The sequence below is a fragment of the Nerophis lumbriciformis genome, linkage group LG17, assembly GCF_033978685.3.
Source record: "Nerophis lumbriciformis linkage group LG17, RoL_Nlum_v2.1, whole genome shotgun sequence".
NCBI lineage: Eukaryota > Metazoa > Chordata > Actinopteri > Syngnathiformes > Syngnathidae > Nerophis > Nerophis lumbriciformis.
The window spans coordinates 6,115,001-6,134,857 of record NC_084564.2 but is presented as its reverse complement, the minus strand read 5'-3'; the positions used below and the strand labels follow the sequence as shown (position 1 = coordinate 6,134,857).

The following is a 19,857-nucleotide window of genomic DNA, read 5'->3' as shown; positions in this document are numbered from 1 at the left end:
GCTAAATTAGCTTAAAAATCTAGCATGCTAATGTTAGTATGTTAAAATGCTAACTGTAGCCTGCATCAAGTACCAAAATATATTACTGTCTGTACCTGAGAAAACTGTTTAAAATGCTGGCATATTAACGTTAGCATGCATCAAGTACTAAAATATGACTGAGGTGTATACTTGCAAAATTAGCTTTAAAAAAAACTAGCATGCTTACAGTTAGCACACTGGCTTGATGGCGTCAAGTAGCAAAAAATGTAAGCAAAATGAGCTAAAAAAAGCCAGAATGCTAACAGTACTGTGCTAACATTCCAACAATAGCATGCTTACAGTTAGCATTCGTGAAATACGAAAATATAACATTGAGGTCATGCTAAATTAGCTTAAAAATCTAGCATGCTAATGTTAGTATGTTAAAATGCTAACTGTAGCCTGCATCAAGTACCAAAATATATTACTGTCTGTACCTGAGAAAACTGTTTAAAATGCTGGCATATTAACGTTAGCATGCATCAAGTACTAAAATATGACTGAGGTGTATACTTGCAAAATTAGCTTTGAAAAAAACTAGCATGCTAACAGTTAGCACGCTGGCTTGATGGCGTCAAGTAACAAAAAATGTGAGCAAAATGAGCACTAACAATAGCATGCTTACAGTTAGCATTTGTGAAATACTAAAATATGACATTGAGGTCCTGCTAAATTAGCTTAAAAATCTAGCATGCTAATGTTAGTATGTTAAAATGCTAACTGTAGCCTGCATCAAGTACCAAAATATATTAGTGTGTACCTGAGAAAATTGTTTAAAATGCTGGCATATTAACGTTAGCATGCATCAAGTACTAAAATATGACTGAGGTGTATACTTGCAAAATTAGCTTTAAAAAAAACAAACTAGCATGCTAACAGTTAGCACATTGGCTTGATGGCGTCAAGAAACAAAAAATGTCAACAAAATGAGCTAAAAAAGCTATAATGCTAACAGTACTGTGCTAGCTTTCCAACAATAGCATGCTTACAGTTAGCATTCGTGAAATACGAAAATATGACATTGAGGTCCTGCTAAATTAGCTTAAGAATCTAGCATGCTAATGTTAGTATGTTAAAATGCTAACTGTAGCCTGCATCAAGCACCAAAATATATTACTGTCTGTACCTGAGAAAATTGTTTAAAATGCTGGCATATTAACGTTAGCATGCATCAAGTACTGAAATATGACTGAGGTGTATACTTGCAAAATTTGCTTTGAAAAAAACTAGCATGCTAACAGTTAGCACGCTGGCTTGATGGAGTCAAGTAACAAAAAATGTAAGCAAAATGAGCTAAAAAAAAAAAGCTAGAATGCTAAGAGTACTGTGCTAACATTCCAACAATAGCATGCTTACAGTTAGCATTCGTGAAATATGAAAATATGACATTGAGGTCCTGCTAAATTAGCTTAAAAATCGAGCATGCTAATGTTAGTATGTTAAAATGCTAACTGTAGCCTGCATCAAGTACCAAAATATATTACTGTCTGTACCTGAGAAAATTGTTTAAAATGCTGGCATATTAACGTTAACATGCATCAAGTACTAAAATATGACTGAGGTGTATACTTGCAAAATTAGCTTTAAAAAAAAAACTACCATGCTAACAGTTAGCATGCTGGCTTGATGGCGTCAAGTAACAAAAAATGTGAGCAAAATGAGCACTAACAATAGCATGCTTACAGTTAGCATTTGTGAAATACTAAAATATGACATTGAGGTCCTGCTAAATTAGCTTAAAAATCGAGCATGCTAATGTTAGTATGTTAAAATGCTAACTGTAACCTGCATCAAGTACCAAAATATATTAGTGTGTACCTGAGAAAATTGTTTAAAATGCTGGCATATTAACGTTAGCATGCATCAAGTACTAAAATATGACTGAGGTGTATACTTGCAAAATTAGCTTTGAAAAAAAACTAGCATGCTAACAGTTAGCACACTGGCTTGATGGCGTCAAGAAACAAAAAATGTAAGCAAAATGAGCTAAAAAAAAAGCCAAAATGCTAACAGTACTGTGCTAACATTCCGACAATCGCATGCTTACAGTTAGCATTCGTGAAATACGAAAATATAACATTGAGGTCCTGCTAAATTAGCTTAAAAATCTAGCATGCTAATGTTAGTATGTTAAAATGCTAACTGTAGCCTGCATCAAGTACCAAAATATATTAGTGTGTACCTGAGAAAATTGTTTAAAATGCTGGCATATTAACGTTAGCATGCATCAAGTACTAAAATATGACTGAGATGTATACTTGCAAAATTATCTTTGAAAAAAACTAGTATGCTAACAGTTAGCACGCTGGCTTGATGGCATCAAGTAACAAAAAATTTAAGCAAAATGAGCTAAAAAAAAAAAGCTAGAATGCTAAGAGTACTGTGCTAACATTCCAACAATAGCATGCTTACAGTTAGCATTCGTGAAATACGAAAATATGACATTAAGGTCCTGCTAAATTAGCTTACAAATATAGCATGCTAATGTTAGAATGTTAAAATGCTAATTATAGCATGCATCAAGTACCACAATATATTACTGTGTACATGAAAAAAATAGTTAAAAATGCTAGCATATTAACATTACTAACATATGACTGAGGTGTATACTTGCAAAATTAGCGTTAAGAATCCAGCATGCTAATGTTAGTATGTTAAAATGCTAATTGAAGCATGCATCAAGTACCACAATATATTACTGTGTACACGAAAAAAATAGTTAAAAATGCTAGCATATTAACATTACTAACATATGACTGAGGTGTATACTTGTAAAATTAGCGTTAAAAATCCAGCATGCTAATTAATGTTAGTATGTTAAAATGCTAATTGTAGCATGCATCAAGTACCACAATATATTACTGTGTACACGAAAAAAATAGTTAAAAATGCTAGCATATTAACATTACTAACATATGACTGAGGAGTATACTTGCAAAATTAGCGTTAAAAATCCAGCATGCTAATGTTAGTATGATAAAATGCTAATTGTAGCATGCATCAAGTACCACAATATATTACTGTGTACTCGGAAAAAAATAGTTAAAAATGCTAGCATATTAACATTACTAACATATGACTGAGGTGTATACTTGCAAAATTAGCGTTACAAATCCAGCATGCTAATGTTAGTATGTTAAAATGCTAATTGTAGCATGCATCAAGTACCACAATATATTACTGTGTACACGAAAAAAATAGTTAAAAATGCTAGCATATTAACATTACTAACAAATGACTCAGGTGTATACTTGCAAAATTAACGTTAAAAATCCAGCATGCTAATGTTAGTATGTTAAAATGCTAATTGTAGCATGCATCAAGTACCACAATATATTACTGTGTACTCGAAAAAAAATAGTTAAAAATGCTAGCATATTAACATTACTAACATATGACTGAGGTGTATACTTGTAAAATTAGCGTTAAAAATCCAGCATGCTAATGTTAGTATGTTAAAATGCTAATTGTAGCATGCATCAAGTACCACAATATATTACTGTGTACTCGAAAAAAAATAGTTAAAAATGCTAGCATATTAACATTACTAACATATGACTGAGGTGTATACTTGTAAAATTAGCGTTAAAAATCCAGCATGCTAATGTTAGTATGTTAAAATGCTAATTGTAGCATGCATCAAGTACCACAATATATTACTGTGTACCGGTACATGAAAAAAATAGTTTAAAATGCTAGCATATTAACATTACTAACATATGACTGAGGTGTATACTTGTAAAATTAGCGTTACTAACATTAGCATGCTAGATTTTTAACGCTAATTTTGCAAGTATACACCTTAGTCATGTGTTAGTAATGTTAATATGCTAGCATTTTTAACTATTTTTTTCATGTACACAGTAATATATTGTGGTACTTGATGCATGCTACAATTAGCATTTTAACATACTAACATTAGCATGCTAGATTTTTAACGCTAATTTTACAAGTATACACCTCAGTCATATGTTAGTAATGTTAATATGCTAGCATTTTAAACTATTTTTTTCATGTACACAGTAATATATTGTGGAACTTGATGCATGCTACAATTAGCATTTTAACATACTAACATTAGCATGCTAGATTTTTATGTTAAAATGCTAATTGTAGCATGCATCAAGTACCACAATATATTACTGTGTACACGAAAAAAATAGTTGAAAATGCTAGCATATTAACATTACTAACATATGACTGAGGTGTATACTTACAAAATTAGCTTTAAAAATCTAGCATACTAATAGTTAGCACGCTGGCTTTTATAGCGTCAAGTAACAAAAAATATGAGCAAACTGAGCTAAAAAAGCTAGATTGCTTACAGTGAGCATTTGTGAGGTACCAATATATGACATTGAGGTCCTGCTAAAATAGCTTAAAAATCTAGCATGCTAATGTTAGTATGTTAAAATGCTAACTGTAGCATGCATCAAGTACCAAAATATATTACTGTGTGTACCTGGAAAAATGTGTTTAAAATGCTAGCATATTACCGATAGCATGCATCAAGTACTAAAATATGACTGAGGTGCATACTTGCAAAATTAGCTTGAAAAAGCTAGCATGCTAACAGTTAGCATGCTGGCTTGATAGCGTCAAGTAACAGAAATGTGAGCAAAATGAGGTAAAAAAGCTAGAATGTTAACATGACTATGCTAACAATAGCATGCTTACAGTTAGCATTTGTGAAATAACAAAATATGACATTGAGGTCCTGCTAAATTAGTTAAAAATCTAGCATGCTAATGTTAGTATGTTAAAATGCTAATTGTAGCATGCATCAAGTACCACAATATATTACTGTGTACATGAAAAAAATAGTGTAAAATGCTAGCATATTAACATTACTAACATATGACTGAGGTGTATACTTGTAAAATTAGCGTTAAAAATCTAGCATGCTAATGTTAGTATGTTAAAATGCTAATTGTAGCATGCATCAAGTACCACAATATATTACTGTGTACACGAAAAAAATAGTTAAAAATGCTAGCATATTAACATTACTAACATATGACTGAGGTGTATACTTGTAAAATTAGCGTTGAAAATCTAGCATGCTAATGTTAGTATGTTAAAATGCTAATTGTAGCATGCATCAAGTACCACAATGTATTACTGTGTACATGGAAAAAATAGTTTAAAATGCTAGCATATTAACATTACTAACATATGACTGAGGTGTATACTTGCAAAATTAGCGTTAAAAATCCAGCATGCTAATGTTAGTATGTTAAAATGCTAATTGTAGCATGCATCAAGTACCACAATATATTACTGTGTACACGAAAAAAATAGTTAAAAATGCTAGCATATTAACATTAGTAACATATGACTGAGGTGTATACTTGCAAAATAAGCGTTAAAAAGCTAGCATGCTAATGTTAGTATGTTAAAATGCTATTTGTAGCATGCATCAAGTACCACAATATATTACTGTGTACTCGGAAAAAAATAGTTAAAAATGCTAGCATATTAACATTACTAACATATGACTGAGGTGTATACTTGTAAAATTAGCGTTAAAAATCTAGCATGCTAATGTTAGTATGTTAAAATGCTAATTGTAGCATGCATCAAGTACCACAATATATTACTGTGTACATGGAAAAAATAGTTAAAAATGCTAGCATATTAACATTACTAACATATGACTGAGGTGTATACTTGCAAAATTAGCGTTAAAAATCCAGCATGCTAATGTTAGTATGTTAAAATGCTAATTGTAGCATGCACCAAGTACCACAATATATTACTGTGTACACGAAAAAAATAGTTAAAAATGCTAGCATATTAACATTACTAACATATGACTGAGGTGTATACTTGCAAAATTAGCGTTAAAAATCTAGCATGCTAATGTTAGTATGTTGAAATGCTAATTGTAGCATGCATCAAGTTCCACAATATATTACTGTGTACATGAAAAAAATAGTTTAAAATGCTAGCATATTAACATTACTAACATATGACTGAGGTGTATACTTGCAAAATTAGCGTTAAAAATCCAGCATGCTAATGTTAGTATGTTAAAATGCTATTTGTAGCATGCATCAAGTACCACAATATATTACTGTGTACTCGAAAAAAAATGTTAAAAATGCTTGCATATTAACATTACTAACATATGACTGATGTGTATACTTGCAAAATTAGCGTTAAAAATCCAGCATGCTAATGTTAGTATGTTAAAATGCTAATTGTAGCATGCATCAAGTACCACAATATATTACTGTGTACTCGAAAAAAATAGTTAAAAATGCTAGCATATTAACATTACTAACATATGACTGAGGTGTATACTTGCAAAATTAGCGTTAAAAATCCAGCATGCTAATGTTAGTATGTTAAAATGCTAATTGTAGCATGCATCAAGTACCACAATATATTACTGTGTACTCGAAAAAAATAGTTAAAAATGCTAGCATGTTAACATTACTAACATATGACTGAGGTGTATACTTGCAAAATTAGCGTTAAAAATCTAGCATGCTAATGTTAGTATGTTAAAATGCTAATTGTAGCATGCATCAAGTACCACAATATATTACTGTGTACTCGAAAAAAAATGTTAAAAATGCTAGCATATTAACATTACTAACATATGACTGAGGTGTATACTTGCAAAATTAGCTTTAAAAATCCAGCATGCTAATGTTAGTATGTTAAAATGCTAATTGTAGCATGCATCAAGTACCACAATATATTACTGTGTACTCGAAAAAAAATGTTAAAAATGCTAGCATATTAACATTACTAACATATGACTGAGGTGTATACTTGCAAAACTAGCTTTAAAAATCTAGCATACTAATAGTTAGCACGCTGGCTTTTATAGCGTCAAGTAACAAAAAATGTGAGCAAACTGAGCTAAAAAAGCTAGATTGCTTACAGTGAGCATTTGTGAGGTACCAATATATGACATTGAGGTCCTGCTAAATTAGCTTAAAAATCTAGCATGCTAATGTTAGTGTGTTAAAATGCTAACTGTAGCATGCATCAAGTACCAAAATATACTACTGTGTGTACCTGGAAAAATGTGTTTAAAATGCTAGCATATTACCGATAGCATGCATCAAGTACTAAAATATGACTGAGGTGCATACTTGCAAAATTAGCTTTAAAAAGCTAGCATGCTAACAGTTAGCACGCTGGCTTGATAGCGTCAAGTAACAAAAATATGAGCAAAATGAGGTAAAAAAGCTAGAATGTTAACATGACTATGCTAACCATGGCATGCTTACAGTTAGCATTTGTGAAATAACAAAATATGACATTGAGGTCCTGCTAAATTAGTTAAAAATCTAGCATGCTAATGTTAGTATGTTAAAATGCTAATTGTAGCATGCATCAAGTACCACAATATATTACTGTATACATGAAAAATATAGTTTAAAATGCTAGCATATTAACATTACTAACATATGACTGAGGTGTATACTTGTAAAATTAGCGTTAAAAATCTAGCATGCTAATGTTAGTATGTTAAAATGCTAATTGTAGCATGCATCGAGTACCACAATATATTACTGTGTACACGAAAAAAATAGTTAAAAATGCTAGCATATTAACATTACTAACAAATGACTCAGGTGTATACTTGCAAAATTAAAGTTAAAAATCCAGCATGCTAATGTTAGTATGTTAAAATGCTAATTGTAGCATGCATCAAGTACCACAATATATTACTGTGTACTCGAAAAAAAATAGTTAAAAATGCTAGCATATTAACATTACTAACATATGACTGAGGTGTATACTTGTAAAATTAGCGTTAAAAATCCAGCATGCTAATGTTAGTATGTTAAAATGCTAATTGTAGCATGCATCAAGTACCACAATATATTACTGTGTACCGGTACATGAAAAAAATAGTTTAAAATGCTAGCATATTAACATTACTAACATATGACTGAGGTGTATACTTGTAAAATTAGCGTTACTAACATTAGCATGCTAGATTTTTAACGCTAATTTTGCAAGTATACACCTTAGTCATGTGTTAGTAATGTTAATATGCTAGCATTTTTAACTATTTTTTTCATGTACACAGTAATATATTGTGGTACTTGATGCATGCTACAATTAGCATTTTAACATACTAACATTAGCATGCTAGATTTTTAACGCTAATTTTACAAGTATACACCTCAGTCATATGTTAGTAATGTTAATATGCTAGCATTTTAAACTATTTTTTTCATGTACACAGTAATATATTGTGGAACTTGATGCATGCTACAATTAGCATTTTAACATACTAACATTAGCATGCTAGATTTTTATGTTAAAATGCTAATTGTAGCATGCATCAAGTACCACAATATATTACTGTGTACACGAAAAAAATAGTTGAAAATGTTAGCATATTAACATTACTAACATATGACTGAGGTGTATACTTACAAAATTAGCTTTAAAAATCTAGCATACTAATAGTTAGCACGCTGGCTTTTATAGCGTCAAGTAACAAAAAATATGAGCAAACTGAGCTAAAAAAGCTAGATTGCTTACAGTGAGCATTTGTGAGGTACCAATATATGACATTGAGGTCCTGCTAAATTAGCTTAAAAATCTAGCATGCTAATGTTAGTATGTTAAAATCAAGTACCACAATATATTACAAACAAAATATAGTAAAATAATAGTAACAAAATATTTGACGCTGAGGTTTATACCTGCAAAATGAGCAAAAAACACAGCTAGCATGCTAACTAGTATGATTTGTCAAGTAACAAAATATTTGACACTGGGGTGTAAACCTGCAAAATTAGCAAAAAAAACAAAGCTAATATTAGAATGCTAATGATTGTGCCTCTGGCCGTTAGATAAATGAGCTATGGGCCGCACTTTGGACGCAGAGTGTGTGAACTGATCATCTGTGTATCATGGTGTGAGGCTGAAGGGATGGTTTGTGTGCAGGCGCAGCGGTTGGTGCCTCAGCGTGACCAGGCCCTGCAGGAGGAGCTCCGCAAGCAGCAGTCCCACGACACCCTGAGACGGAACTTTGCTGAACAAGCCAACGTGGTCGGGCCCTGGATACAAACCAAGATGGAGGTAAGGCATGGAGTCGGCACCATGCGGCTGCCATGTTTTCAAGGAAAGAGGAGAACGGTTGCCAGGTGGAGTACAATTCAAGCATGGGCCCTCGTGTTGACAGGAAATCGGCACGATATCAATTGAGATGATCGGCACCCTGGAAGACCAGCTGACCCACCTGAAGGAGTACGAGCGCAGCATCGTGGACTACAAGCCCAACATTGAGCAGCTGGAGGGGATCCACAAACTGATCCAGGAGGCCCTCATCTTTGACAACACATACACCGCCTACTCCATGGAGGTAAGGCGTGCGTGCTTCGTAAATTGCACAGTGATATCGTAGCCACAAAACCCCGATAGAGTGGCACCTCGCTTTTTGTTAGTAACCCGTCTCCAAAGGTCAGACGGAAACCAAATTGTGCGAAAATTCCAAATCCAATTAATCTGTTACACATACCCCAAAATAGGAACACAAAACACATTTTGAAGGGAATAATTATAGTTCAACATGCAGAAAACATAAAAAAGGATGAATTAAATTAAGGCTGCAGCTATAGATTGTTCTAGTAATCTTATCAGTTAGTTTTTGATTCATCAAATTATCTGATAAAACACACTATAGCCTCAATGTGTATTTAAGGGAAGATTATTCAAATATACAATACATTTATGCTTGTCATAATCTTCTTTGTTTTTTTCTAATAAATGCACATCAACATTGAAATTGCACATTTAACATATGTGCATTAAAAAAAAAATTGTATAATTTTATTAATATATATATATATCGTATTTTTCGGAGTATAAGGCGCACCGGAGTATAAGTCGCACCTGCCGAAAATGCATAATAAAGAAGGAAAAAAACATAAGTCGCATTTTTTGGGGAAATTTATTTGATAAAACCCAACACCAAGAACAGACATTTGAAAGGCAATTTAAAATAAATAAAGAATAGTGAACAACAGGATGAATAAGTGTACGTTATATAACTGAGAACGTGCCTGGTATGTTAACGTAACATATTATGGTAAGAGTCATTCAAATAACTATAACATATAGAACATGCTATATGTTTACCAAACAATCTGTCACTCCAAATCACTAAATCCCATGAAATCTTATACGTCTAGTCTCTTACGTGAATGAGCTAAATAATATTATTTGATATTTTACGCTAATGTGTTGTTAATTTCACACATAAGTCGCTCCTGAGTATAAGTCGCACCCCCGGCCAAACTATGAAAAAAACTGCGACTTATAGTCCGAAAAATACGGTACATATATTACACAGTATATATGTCCATATTTGTGTATCTATAAACATATATATTTGTTTTTATTTATAGATGTATGTATGTATATTTTTTATATACTGTGTGTGTGTGTGTGTGTGTGTGTGTGTGTGTGTGTGTGTGTGTGTGTGTGTGTGTGTGTGTGTGTGTGTGTGTGTGTGTGTGTGTGTGTGTGTGTGTGTGTGTGTGTGTGTGTATATATATATATATATATATATATATGTATGTATGTATGTGTATATACATACAGTATATATATATATGTATATACAGAGTGTGTATATATATATGTACCGTACAGTATATTATACAGTATATAATACACAGTACAATACACATATATTTGTTTTTATTTATATATATGTATATTAGAGATGCGCGGATAGGCAATTATTTCATCCGCAACCGCATCAGAAAGTCGTCAACCATCCGCCATCCACCCGATGTAACATTTGATCAGAACCGCACCCGCCCGCATCCGCCCGTTGTTATATATCTAATATAGACGATGCAAGGCATTAGTGAGGTTATAAAGCTTTTGCCTGTTAAAGAAAGGAGACTGATCCAATGCAGCACAGACATTCGCGTGCCACGCTGTCACGACCCAGACGCACACCAGTGCGCAATCATATGGGAGCCGCGCTGAGCGCACCTCCAAGCGCGTCTCGCTGCCGGCGACGGCCGGGTATATGGGCCCGACGCTCCAGCGCCATCCATTTTCAGGGCTAGTTGATTCGGCAGGTGGGTTGTTACACACTCCTTAGCGGGTTCCGACTTCCATGGCCACCGTCCTGCTGTCTATATCAACCAGGGTGAGCCCCACCCCTTTCGTGAGCGCACTGCGCGCGGAGTGACCCCTGTTACGCGCCCCCGGCAACAGGGGTGGCGGGCAGGTAAGCTGCGCGGGCGGAGCGCGCGGAGTGACCCCTGTTACGAGCCCCCGGCCACGGGGGTGGCGGGCAGGTAAGCTGCTTACCTGCTGCGCGTGACGCCGGCCGCGGCGAAGGCGGACGAGGCGGGATGTCGGTGCGGTGGGCGCGGTGGTGACCCTGCACGTGCGTCGGGCCCTTCTCGCGGATCGCCTCAGCTACAGCTCCCGGTGGGGCCCTCTCGGGGGAAGGGGCCTCGGTCCCGGACCCCGGCGAGGCGTCCCTTCTCCGCTCCGTAAAAGTGTCCATCTCTTCTTTTTTTTTTTCTTCTGTTGTGGCATATGCTGCAGGTGCCTGCTCGTTTTTCGTATGTGGGTAACAACATTTAACTATGTATATATATTTCCGAATTGGTTTAACTGCCACCCGCCTGAATCTATTTGAAATCAAATTTTTTTTTATTTCAACCGCCCGACCCGACCCGCGGATAAAATCTAATTTTTTTTTTATTTCATCCGCCCGATCCGCGGATAATCCGCGGACTCCGCGGTTGTGCCCGCAAACCGCGCATCTCTAATGTATATATTTTTTATATGTACGTGCGTGAGTGCGCGCGTGTGTGTGTGTGTGTGTGTGTATGTACAGTATATGTCCATATTTGTGTATATATACACATATATATTTATATACGTGTATGTATATGTATGTTTGTATGTGTGTATACATACAATGTATATATGTATGTACATATGTACATACAGAGCGTGTATATATACAGTATATAATACACAGTATATATGTAAATATTTGTGTATACATACACATATATATTTGTTTTTATTAATGTATGTATGTATATATATTTTTTATATCTACGCGTGTGTGTGTGTACAGTATATATGTCCATATTTGTGTATATATACACATATATATATTTTTTATTTATATATATATTATTTTATATATACGTGTGTGTGTGTGTGTGTATGTGTGTGTGTGTGTGTGTCGTTGCAGCCCTAAATGAAATGTATAAATAAACATTTAACATAATTTTTACCTTTATTTGAAGACTCTTGATGGTGATGAGGTGGAGGAGAGTTTCTCACTTTTATCAAAGTGCTCTCACTCGCAACTTTCTTTGGCCCCATATTTGAATATTTTGCAGTCGCACTCAATAAAAAAACAGTGCAATACGCGGGCAAACAGACTAGATTGTTAGGCACAATGTTCGGCTGTAAGATAACGTACGCGGAATACAAAAACGGGGGCAAACTTTTGGCGAGACATTTGGCGAGGAAGCCATGAGAATGTAGCACCGTATGTCAAGACAGCGTTTGCTCACTTCCTTGCCCTCCGCAGCACATCCGTGTGGGCTGGGAGCAGCTGCACACCACCATCGCCAGGACCATCAACGAGATTGAGAACCAGATCCTGACGCGCGACGCCAAGGGCATCAGCCAGGAGGAGCTGTACGAGTACCGCGCCTCCTTCAACCACTTTGACAAGGTCAGGCGCCGCAAATCAACTTTTTATACTTTGGGGGGGTAAAAAGATTGTGCGTTACTTCAAATCAGTTTTTGTCTGTGCAAGTTAACGCTGTCATAAGACTTAATGGCATTTGTGGGGCAAATACTCATGTCCATGCTAATGTTTAGACCGAAGGAGGGTGTGAGAGGGGAGCCAAGCGAGTGAGTATTTGTTGTTAGAGCGCCTCAACACGGGTGAACTCTCATTTCTTGTAAATATTACTACATACTGTAAGGAAAGTGGGACAACATTTGGTGTTTGTAACGGTTGGAACTGATCACCAAAGGACGAGGAAGGACATCTATCACCACTAGGGGTCACTGTTTCACTCACTCATGCACCCACATGTGGTCTTTGTGTCTCCTCATCCTCCCCTGGAGCAGTGTTTTTCAACCTTTTTTGAGGCAAGGCACATTTTTTGCATTGAAAAAATCCAGAGGCACACCACCAGCAGAAATCATTAAAAACGAAACTCAGTTGTCAGTAAAAAGTCATTGTCGCAATTGTTGGATACGACTTTAAACCATAACCAAGCATGTATCACTATAGCTCTTGTCTCAAAGTAGATGTACTGTCACCACCTGTCACATCACGCCGTGACTTATTTGGAATTTTTTGCTGTTTTCCTGTGTGTAGTGTTTTAGTTCTTGTCTTGCGCTCCTATTTTGTTGGCTTTTTCTCTTTTTTGGTATTTTCCTGTAGCAGCTTCATAGATAGATACTGTAGATAATACTTTGATTCCTTCAGGAGAGTTCCCTCATGAAAATTTAAATTCCAAATAATGTTTTCCTTTGAGCGATATTTCCCGCATCTACTTTGTTTTAGCAATCAAGAATATTTCAGTTGTTGTTATCCTTCTTTGTGGGGACATTGTAGATTTTCTTGTCATGTTCGGATGTACATTGTGGACGCCGTCTTTGCTCCACAGTAAGTCTTTGCTGTCGTCCAGCATTCTATTTCTTTTTTTTTAAATTTCCATTTCTGTTTTTTTACCTACTCAGTGGCCTAGTGGTTAGAGTGTCCGCCCTGAGATCGGTAGGTTGTGAGTTCGAACCCCGGCCGAGTCATACCGAAGACTATAAAAATGGGACCCATTACCTCCCTGCTTGGCACTCAGCATCAAGGGTTGAAGTTGGGGGTTAAATCACCAAAAATGATTCCCGGGCGCGGCCACCGCTGCTGCCCACTGCTCCCCTCACCTCCCAGGGGGTGAACAAGGGGATGGGTCAAATGCAAAGGACAAATTTCACCACACCTAGTGTGTGCGTGTGACAATCATTGGTACTTTAACTTTTGTTTACTTTGTAGCTAGTTCAGTTTTAGTTTCGTTCTGCATAGCCTTCCCTAAGCTTCAATGCCTTTTCTTAGGGGCATTCACCTTTTGTTTATTTTTGGTTTAAGCATTAAACACCTTTTTACCTGCACCCTGCCTCCCGCTGTTTCCAACATCTACAAAGCAATTAGCTACCGGCTGCCACCTACTGATATAGAAGAGTATTACACGGTTACTCTGCCGAGCTCTAGACAGCATCGACACTCAACAACAACACATCATTTGCAGACTATAATTACTAGTTTTGCAAAAAAAAAAGTTTAACCCAAATAGGTGAAATTAAATTACCTCCCACGGCACACTGGTTGAAAAACACTGCCCTGGAGCACCACTCATCTTGTTTTGCTGCTTTTCGAGGCTTAGACTTCGTTTTATTGTCATTCAAATTTGAACTTTACAGATAAGAACAACATTTTGTTGCATTAGCTCGTTGTAGTCCAGGATAAAAGAGCAATAAGGTGCAAATATAAATAAATAGATCACTGTACGGATAAATATATTTCACTTTTGCATATGCATCCAGGTTTCTTTTCTTTTGAAAAGTATACATAGAAATACACAGAGGTGGGTAGAGTAGCCAGAAATTGTACTCAAGTAAGAGTACTGTTACTTTAGAGATTTATTACTCAAGTAAAAGTAAGGAGTAGTGACCCAAATATTTACTTGAGTAAAAGTAAAAAGTATGTTGTAAAAAAACTACTCAAGTACTGAGTAACTGATGAGTAACATACACACATTATATATATATATATATATATATATATATATATATATATACACATACACACACACACATATATACATATATATATATATATACACACATATATATATATATATATATATATATATATATATATATATATATATATATATACACATACATTGATATATACAGTATATAATTTATATATTTTTTTTTTGCCGTTTTTGTTTACATGTTAAAGGTGTTTTAATGAATATACATGCATGTTTAACACATATAGATTCCTTTCTTTCATGAAGACAAGAATATAAGTTGGTGTATTACCTGATTTTGATGACTTGCATTGATTGGAATCAGACAGTAGTGATGACAAACGTCCACGTTTTCAAATGGAGGAGAAAAAAAGTTCCTCCTTTCTGTCTAATACCACATGAAAGTGGTTGGTTTTTGGCATCTTATATGTCCAGCTTCCATATTCGTTTTTATACACTTTACAAGAAATACATTGGCGGCAAACTCCGTAGCTTGCTAGCTTGTTTGCGCAGGCTTTCGGAGACTCTTATTTTGAAAGCGCAGGCGCGATGGAGCGGCACTTTTATTGTGAAGACAGGAACTGTGCAGTCAGTCTTTAGGCTTTTGACGGGGTGTACGGTTGAAATAAAAAATGGTCTTTTTTCCTTCACACTTTTGATTGATTGATTGGAACTTGTATCAGTAGATTGCACAGTACAGTACATATTCCGTACAATTGACCACTAAATGGTAACACCCCAATAAGTTTTTCAACTTGTTTAAGTCAGGTCATGTGACCGCCTGGCTCTGTTTGATTGGTCCAACGTCACCAGTGACTGCATCTGATTGGTGGAACGGAGTGAACGTCACCAGTGACTGTATTTGTTGAAACGCAGGCACTATGAAGGTCTGTCTGACAGACCAAAACAAACAAAGCGTGCATTAACAGATCGATAAAAATTAGTAGCGAGTAGCGAGCTGAATGTAGATAAAAGTAGCGGAGTAAAAGTAGCGTTTCTTCTCTATAAATATACTCAAGTAAAAGTAAAAGTATGTTGCATTAAAACTACTCTTAGAAGTACAATTTATCCCAAAAGTTACTCAAGTAGATGTAACGGAGTAAATGTAGCGCGTTACTACCCACCTCTGGAAATACATTTGATGGCAGATATCCCATGATGCATTTCAGCAGCCTGTATGATTTACAATGTTTGGCTGCATGTGAGTGTGGACATTGTCTCAACAACCATCGGTGTCTGTTTCCCATGTGTGCCATCGTCCCCGCACCCCTCCTGCATGCCGCGCTCCATCCCGCCATCTACGCCGTGTTGCTATTGGTCGGGTGGTCACCTTGTGCCGCTCTGTCATTGGCTGCCATTGGCCCCGCCTCAGGACCACAGCGGGGCCCTCATGGCCGAGGAGTTCAAAGCCTGTTTGATCAGTCTGGGCCACGATGTGGAGAACGACAAGCAGGTAGGACCCCCCCGGGACCGGGGGCTGGGGGAGAAGGGAAGAGTCCTCCAGGGCGGGAGCGCTGACGTCACTGCCGCTCCTCAACTCCTCAGATTTATAAAAGCACTTTAGACTTTCCCTGATCCATTTCATTGAAACAAATTCTAGCCTTCATTAGAGGAGTGGTGGTCACTGCTCAGTGCCGAGTCAGCGCTCTACTCTCGGGGCCGTCCGCATGGAGATGTAATGTTCCTGTATGTCCACCTGGGGTCTCTGTGGCTTTGTTGCGTTCTGACGCGGGTTTTCACTCTTTGTGCTTCTTATCTTTCTTTTTATTGTTTTTTTACTCCTCCTCTCCAAAATGTGTCTTTTCCATGTCTCTTATCATCCTGTTACTTTTCTTTTACCACTGCCCCCTCCACTCCCACTCTCACCCCTACCCCGGCCACGCTGTGACCCCACAGAAGCGGTCAGGACAGATGGTGTCAGAGGATTTCCGGGCTCTGCTCATTTCTACAGGAAACAGCCTGGTACTGCTGCTGGCCTTACGCCCTCACAGGGTGTCTGCAGGTCCAACATACACTCCTTTATAGACCTGTATTGGCATGCTTTGCATACTTTATGAGCATGTTCACACCCAGTATCAACACTTCATGCATATCGACATTGTCACATGGCGTATCAACATTGACACCCGGTGTAAACATGCAAGGGACAGGTGCACATATGTCGATACCGAGTGTAAACATGATTCTTTAGTGTACCGTATTTTCCGCACCATAAGGCGCCCTGGGTTAAAAGCCGCGCCTTCAATGAACGGCATATTTCAAAACTTTGTCCACCTATAAGCCGCCCCGTGTTATAAGCCGCATCTAACTGCGCTAAAGGAATGTCAAAAAAACAGTCGGATAGGTCAGTCAAACTTTAATAATATATTAAAAACCAGCGTGATGTGGGCGCGCATGGAGTCGTATATCAACATGGACGGAGCTGCGTGAAAAAAGCCACCCGGCCTCTTCGCGTAAACTTACCTTAACCACTCGCTCATCTTTTCTTCATCCATCCATCCCTTCGAGTTAGCTTTTATGATGACGCCGGCTGGAAAGGTCTCTTTTGGCAAGGTCTTCCTTTTGAATATCACCATGGGTGGAAGTTTCTGGCCATTAGCATGGCAAGCTAGAACCACAGTGAAGGATGACTTCTCATTCCCTGTGGTGCGAATATTCACCGTACGTGCTCCCGTTGTATCCACAGTGCGGTTCACAGGAATATCAAAAGTCAGTGGAACCTCGTCCATGTTGATAATGTTCTCTGGCCGGATCTTTTTTTCAGCTATCTTGTTTTTACAATATGCACGGAAAGTAGCCAGCTTTTCTTGAAAGTCTTTAGGCAGTTGCTGTGAAATAGTAGTCCGTGTGCGGATGGAGAGATTGCGTCTTTTCATGAACCGGAAACCTGTCGCTTAGTAGGAGCCATTTTGTGGTCTTTACAGATGTAAACACACAAAGGAAATGAAACGTAATATCCACGCGCTTCTTCTTCTTCTACCGGGGCGGGTGGTTGCTTACAGTAGAAGAAGAAGCGCTTCCTGTTCTATGGGGGCGGGTGCTTACCTTGGCGGTTGCTTGCGTAGAAGAAGAAGCACTTCCTCTTCTACGGGGAAAAAAGACGGCGGCTGTTTACCGTAGTTGCGAGACCGAAACTTTATGAAAATGAATCTTAATATTAACCCATATATAAAGCGCACCGGGTTATAAGCCGCACTGTCAGCTTTTGAGTAAATTTGTGGTTTTTAGGTGCGGCTAATAGTGCAGAAAATACGGTACAGAAAGTGTCGGCACATGATACCACTCTCAACAAGTTGATACCATTCCTTAACGGCTTGCTGTAAACGTTCAAATACTCGTAAACGTGTTTATGACAAGTACCATTGAGTTGACACCTAGTGGGAACTTGCTGATGTCAGTCTAAGTATGTTGATACGCCGTCCAGCTATGCTGATACCAGTTCTAACATGTTGACACCAAGCCTTGACATGTTTTAACATGGGTTTAAACGTGTCGCTACCCAATTTAAACATGTCTCTACCAGGTTTAAACATGTCTCTACCAGGTTTAAACATGTCTCTACCAGGTTTAAACATGTCTCTACCAGGTTTAAACATGTCTCTACCAGGTTTAAACATGTCTCTACCAGGTTTAAACGTTTCGCTACCCAATTTAAACATGTCTCTACCAGGTTTAAACGTGTCGCTACCCAATTTAAACATGTCTCTACCAGGTTTAAACATGTCTCTATCAGGTTTAAACATGTCTCTACCAGGTTTAAACGTTTCGCTACCCAATTTAAACATGTCTCTACCAGGTTTAAACATGTCTCTACCAGGTTTAAACATGTCTCTACCAGGTTTAAACGTGTCGCTACCCAATTTAAACATGTTTCTACCAGGTTTAAACATGTTTCTACCAGGTTTAAACATGTCTCTACCGCGTTTAAAGGTGTCGCTGCAAGGTTTAAACGTTTTGCTACCCAATTTAAACATGTTTCTACCAGGTTTAAAGGTGTCGCTACCGGGTTTAAAAGTGTCGCTGCCGGGGTTTAAAGGTGTCGCTGCCGGGGTTTGAACGTGTCGCTGCCGGGTTTGAACGTGTCGCTGCCGGGTTTGAACGTGTCGCTGCCGGGTTTGAACGTGTCGCTGCCGGGTTTGAACGTGTCGCTGCCGGATTTAAAGGTGTCGCTGCCGGGTTTGAACGTGTCGCTGCCGGGTTTAAAGGTGTCGCTGCAGGGTTTAAACGTGTTTCTACCCAATTTAAACATGTTTCTACCAGGTTTAAAGGTGTCGCCGCCGGGTTTGAACGTGTCGCCGCCGGGTTTGAACGTGTCGCCGCCGAGTTTGAACCTGTCGCCGCCGGGTTTAAAGGTGTCGCCGCCGGGTTTGAACGTGTCGCCGCCGGGTTTGAACGTGTCGCCGCCGGGTTTGAACGTGTCCCCGCCGGGTTTAAAGGTGTCGCCGCCGGGTTTGAACGTGTCGCCGCCGGGTTTGAACGTGTCGCCGCCGGGTTTGAACGTGTCGCCGCCGGGTTTGAACGTGTCGCCGCCGGGTTTGAACGTGTCGCCGCCGGGTTTGAACGTGTCGCCGCCGGGTTTGAACGTGTCGCCGCCGGGTTTGAACGTGTCGCCGCCGGGTTTGAACGTGTCGCCGCCGGGTTTGAACGTGTCGCCGCCGGGTTTGAACGTGTCGCCGCCGGGTTTGAACGTGTCGCCGCCGGGTTTGAACGTGTCGCCGCCGGGTTTGAACGTGTCGCCGCCGGGTTTGAACGTGTCGCCGCCGGGTTTGAACGTGTCGCCGCCGGGTTTGAGGGTGTCGCCGCCGGGTTTGAGGGTGTCGCCGCCGGGTTTGAACGTGTCGCCGCCGGGTTTGAACGTGTCGCCGCCGGGTTTGAACGTGTCGCCGCCGGGTTTGAACGTGTCGCCGCCGGGTTTGAACGTGTCTCCGCCGGGTTTGAACGTGTCGCCGCCGGTTTGAACGTGTCGCCGCCGGGTTTGAACGTGTCTCCGCCGGGTTTGAACGTGTCGCCGCCGGGTTTGAACGTGTCGCCGCCG

The 19,857-nt window shown here is 38.4% G+C and overlaps 1 protein-coding gene across 2 annotated transcripts in view; it reads left to right on the top strand.

Moving 5' to 3' along the window:
- Positions 1 to 19,857, top strand: part of actn4 (actinin, alpha 4) — a 155,366-nt gene that overhangs the window by 133,984 nt on the left and 1,525 nt on the right. For both annotated transcript variants that reach the window (XM_061972306.1, XM_061972305.1), the window contains exons 17-20: positions 8,947 to 9,081; positions 9,185 to 9,364; positions 12,584 to 12,730; positions 16,195 to 16,275. In XM_061972306.1, coding sequence (XP_061828290.1) covers positions 8,947 to 9,081; positions 9,185 to 9,364; positions 12,584 to 12,730; positions 16,195 to 16,275 — 543 coding nt within the window. The remainder of the gene's footprint in view (positions 1 to 8,946; positions 9,082 to 9,184; positions 9,365 to 12,583; positions 12,731 to 16,194; positions 16,276 to 19,857) is intronic.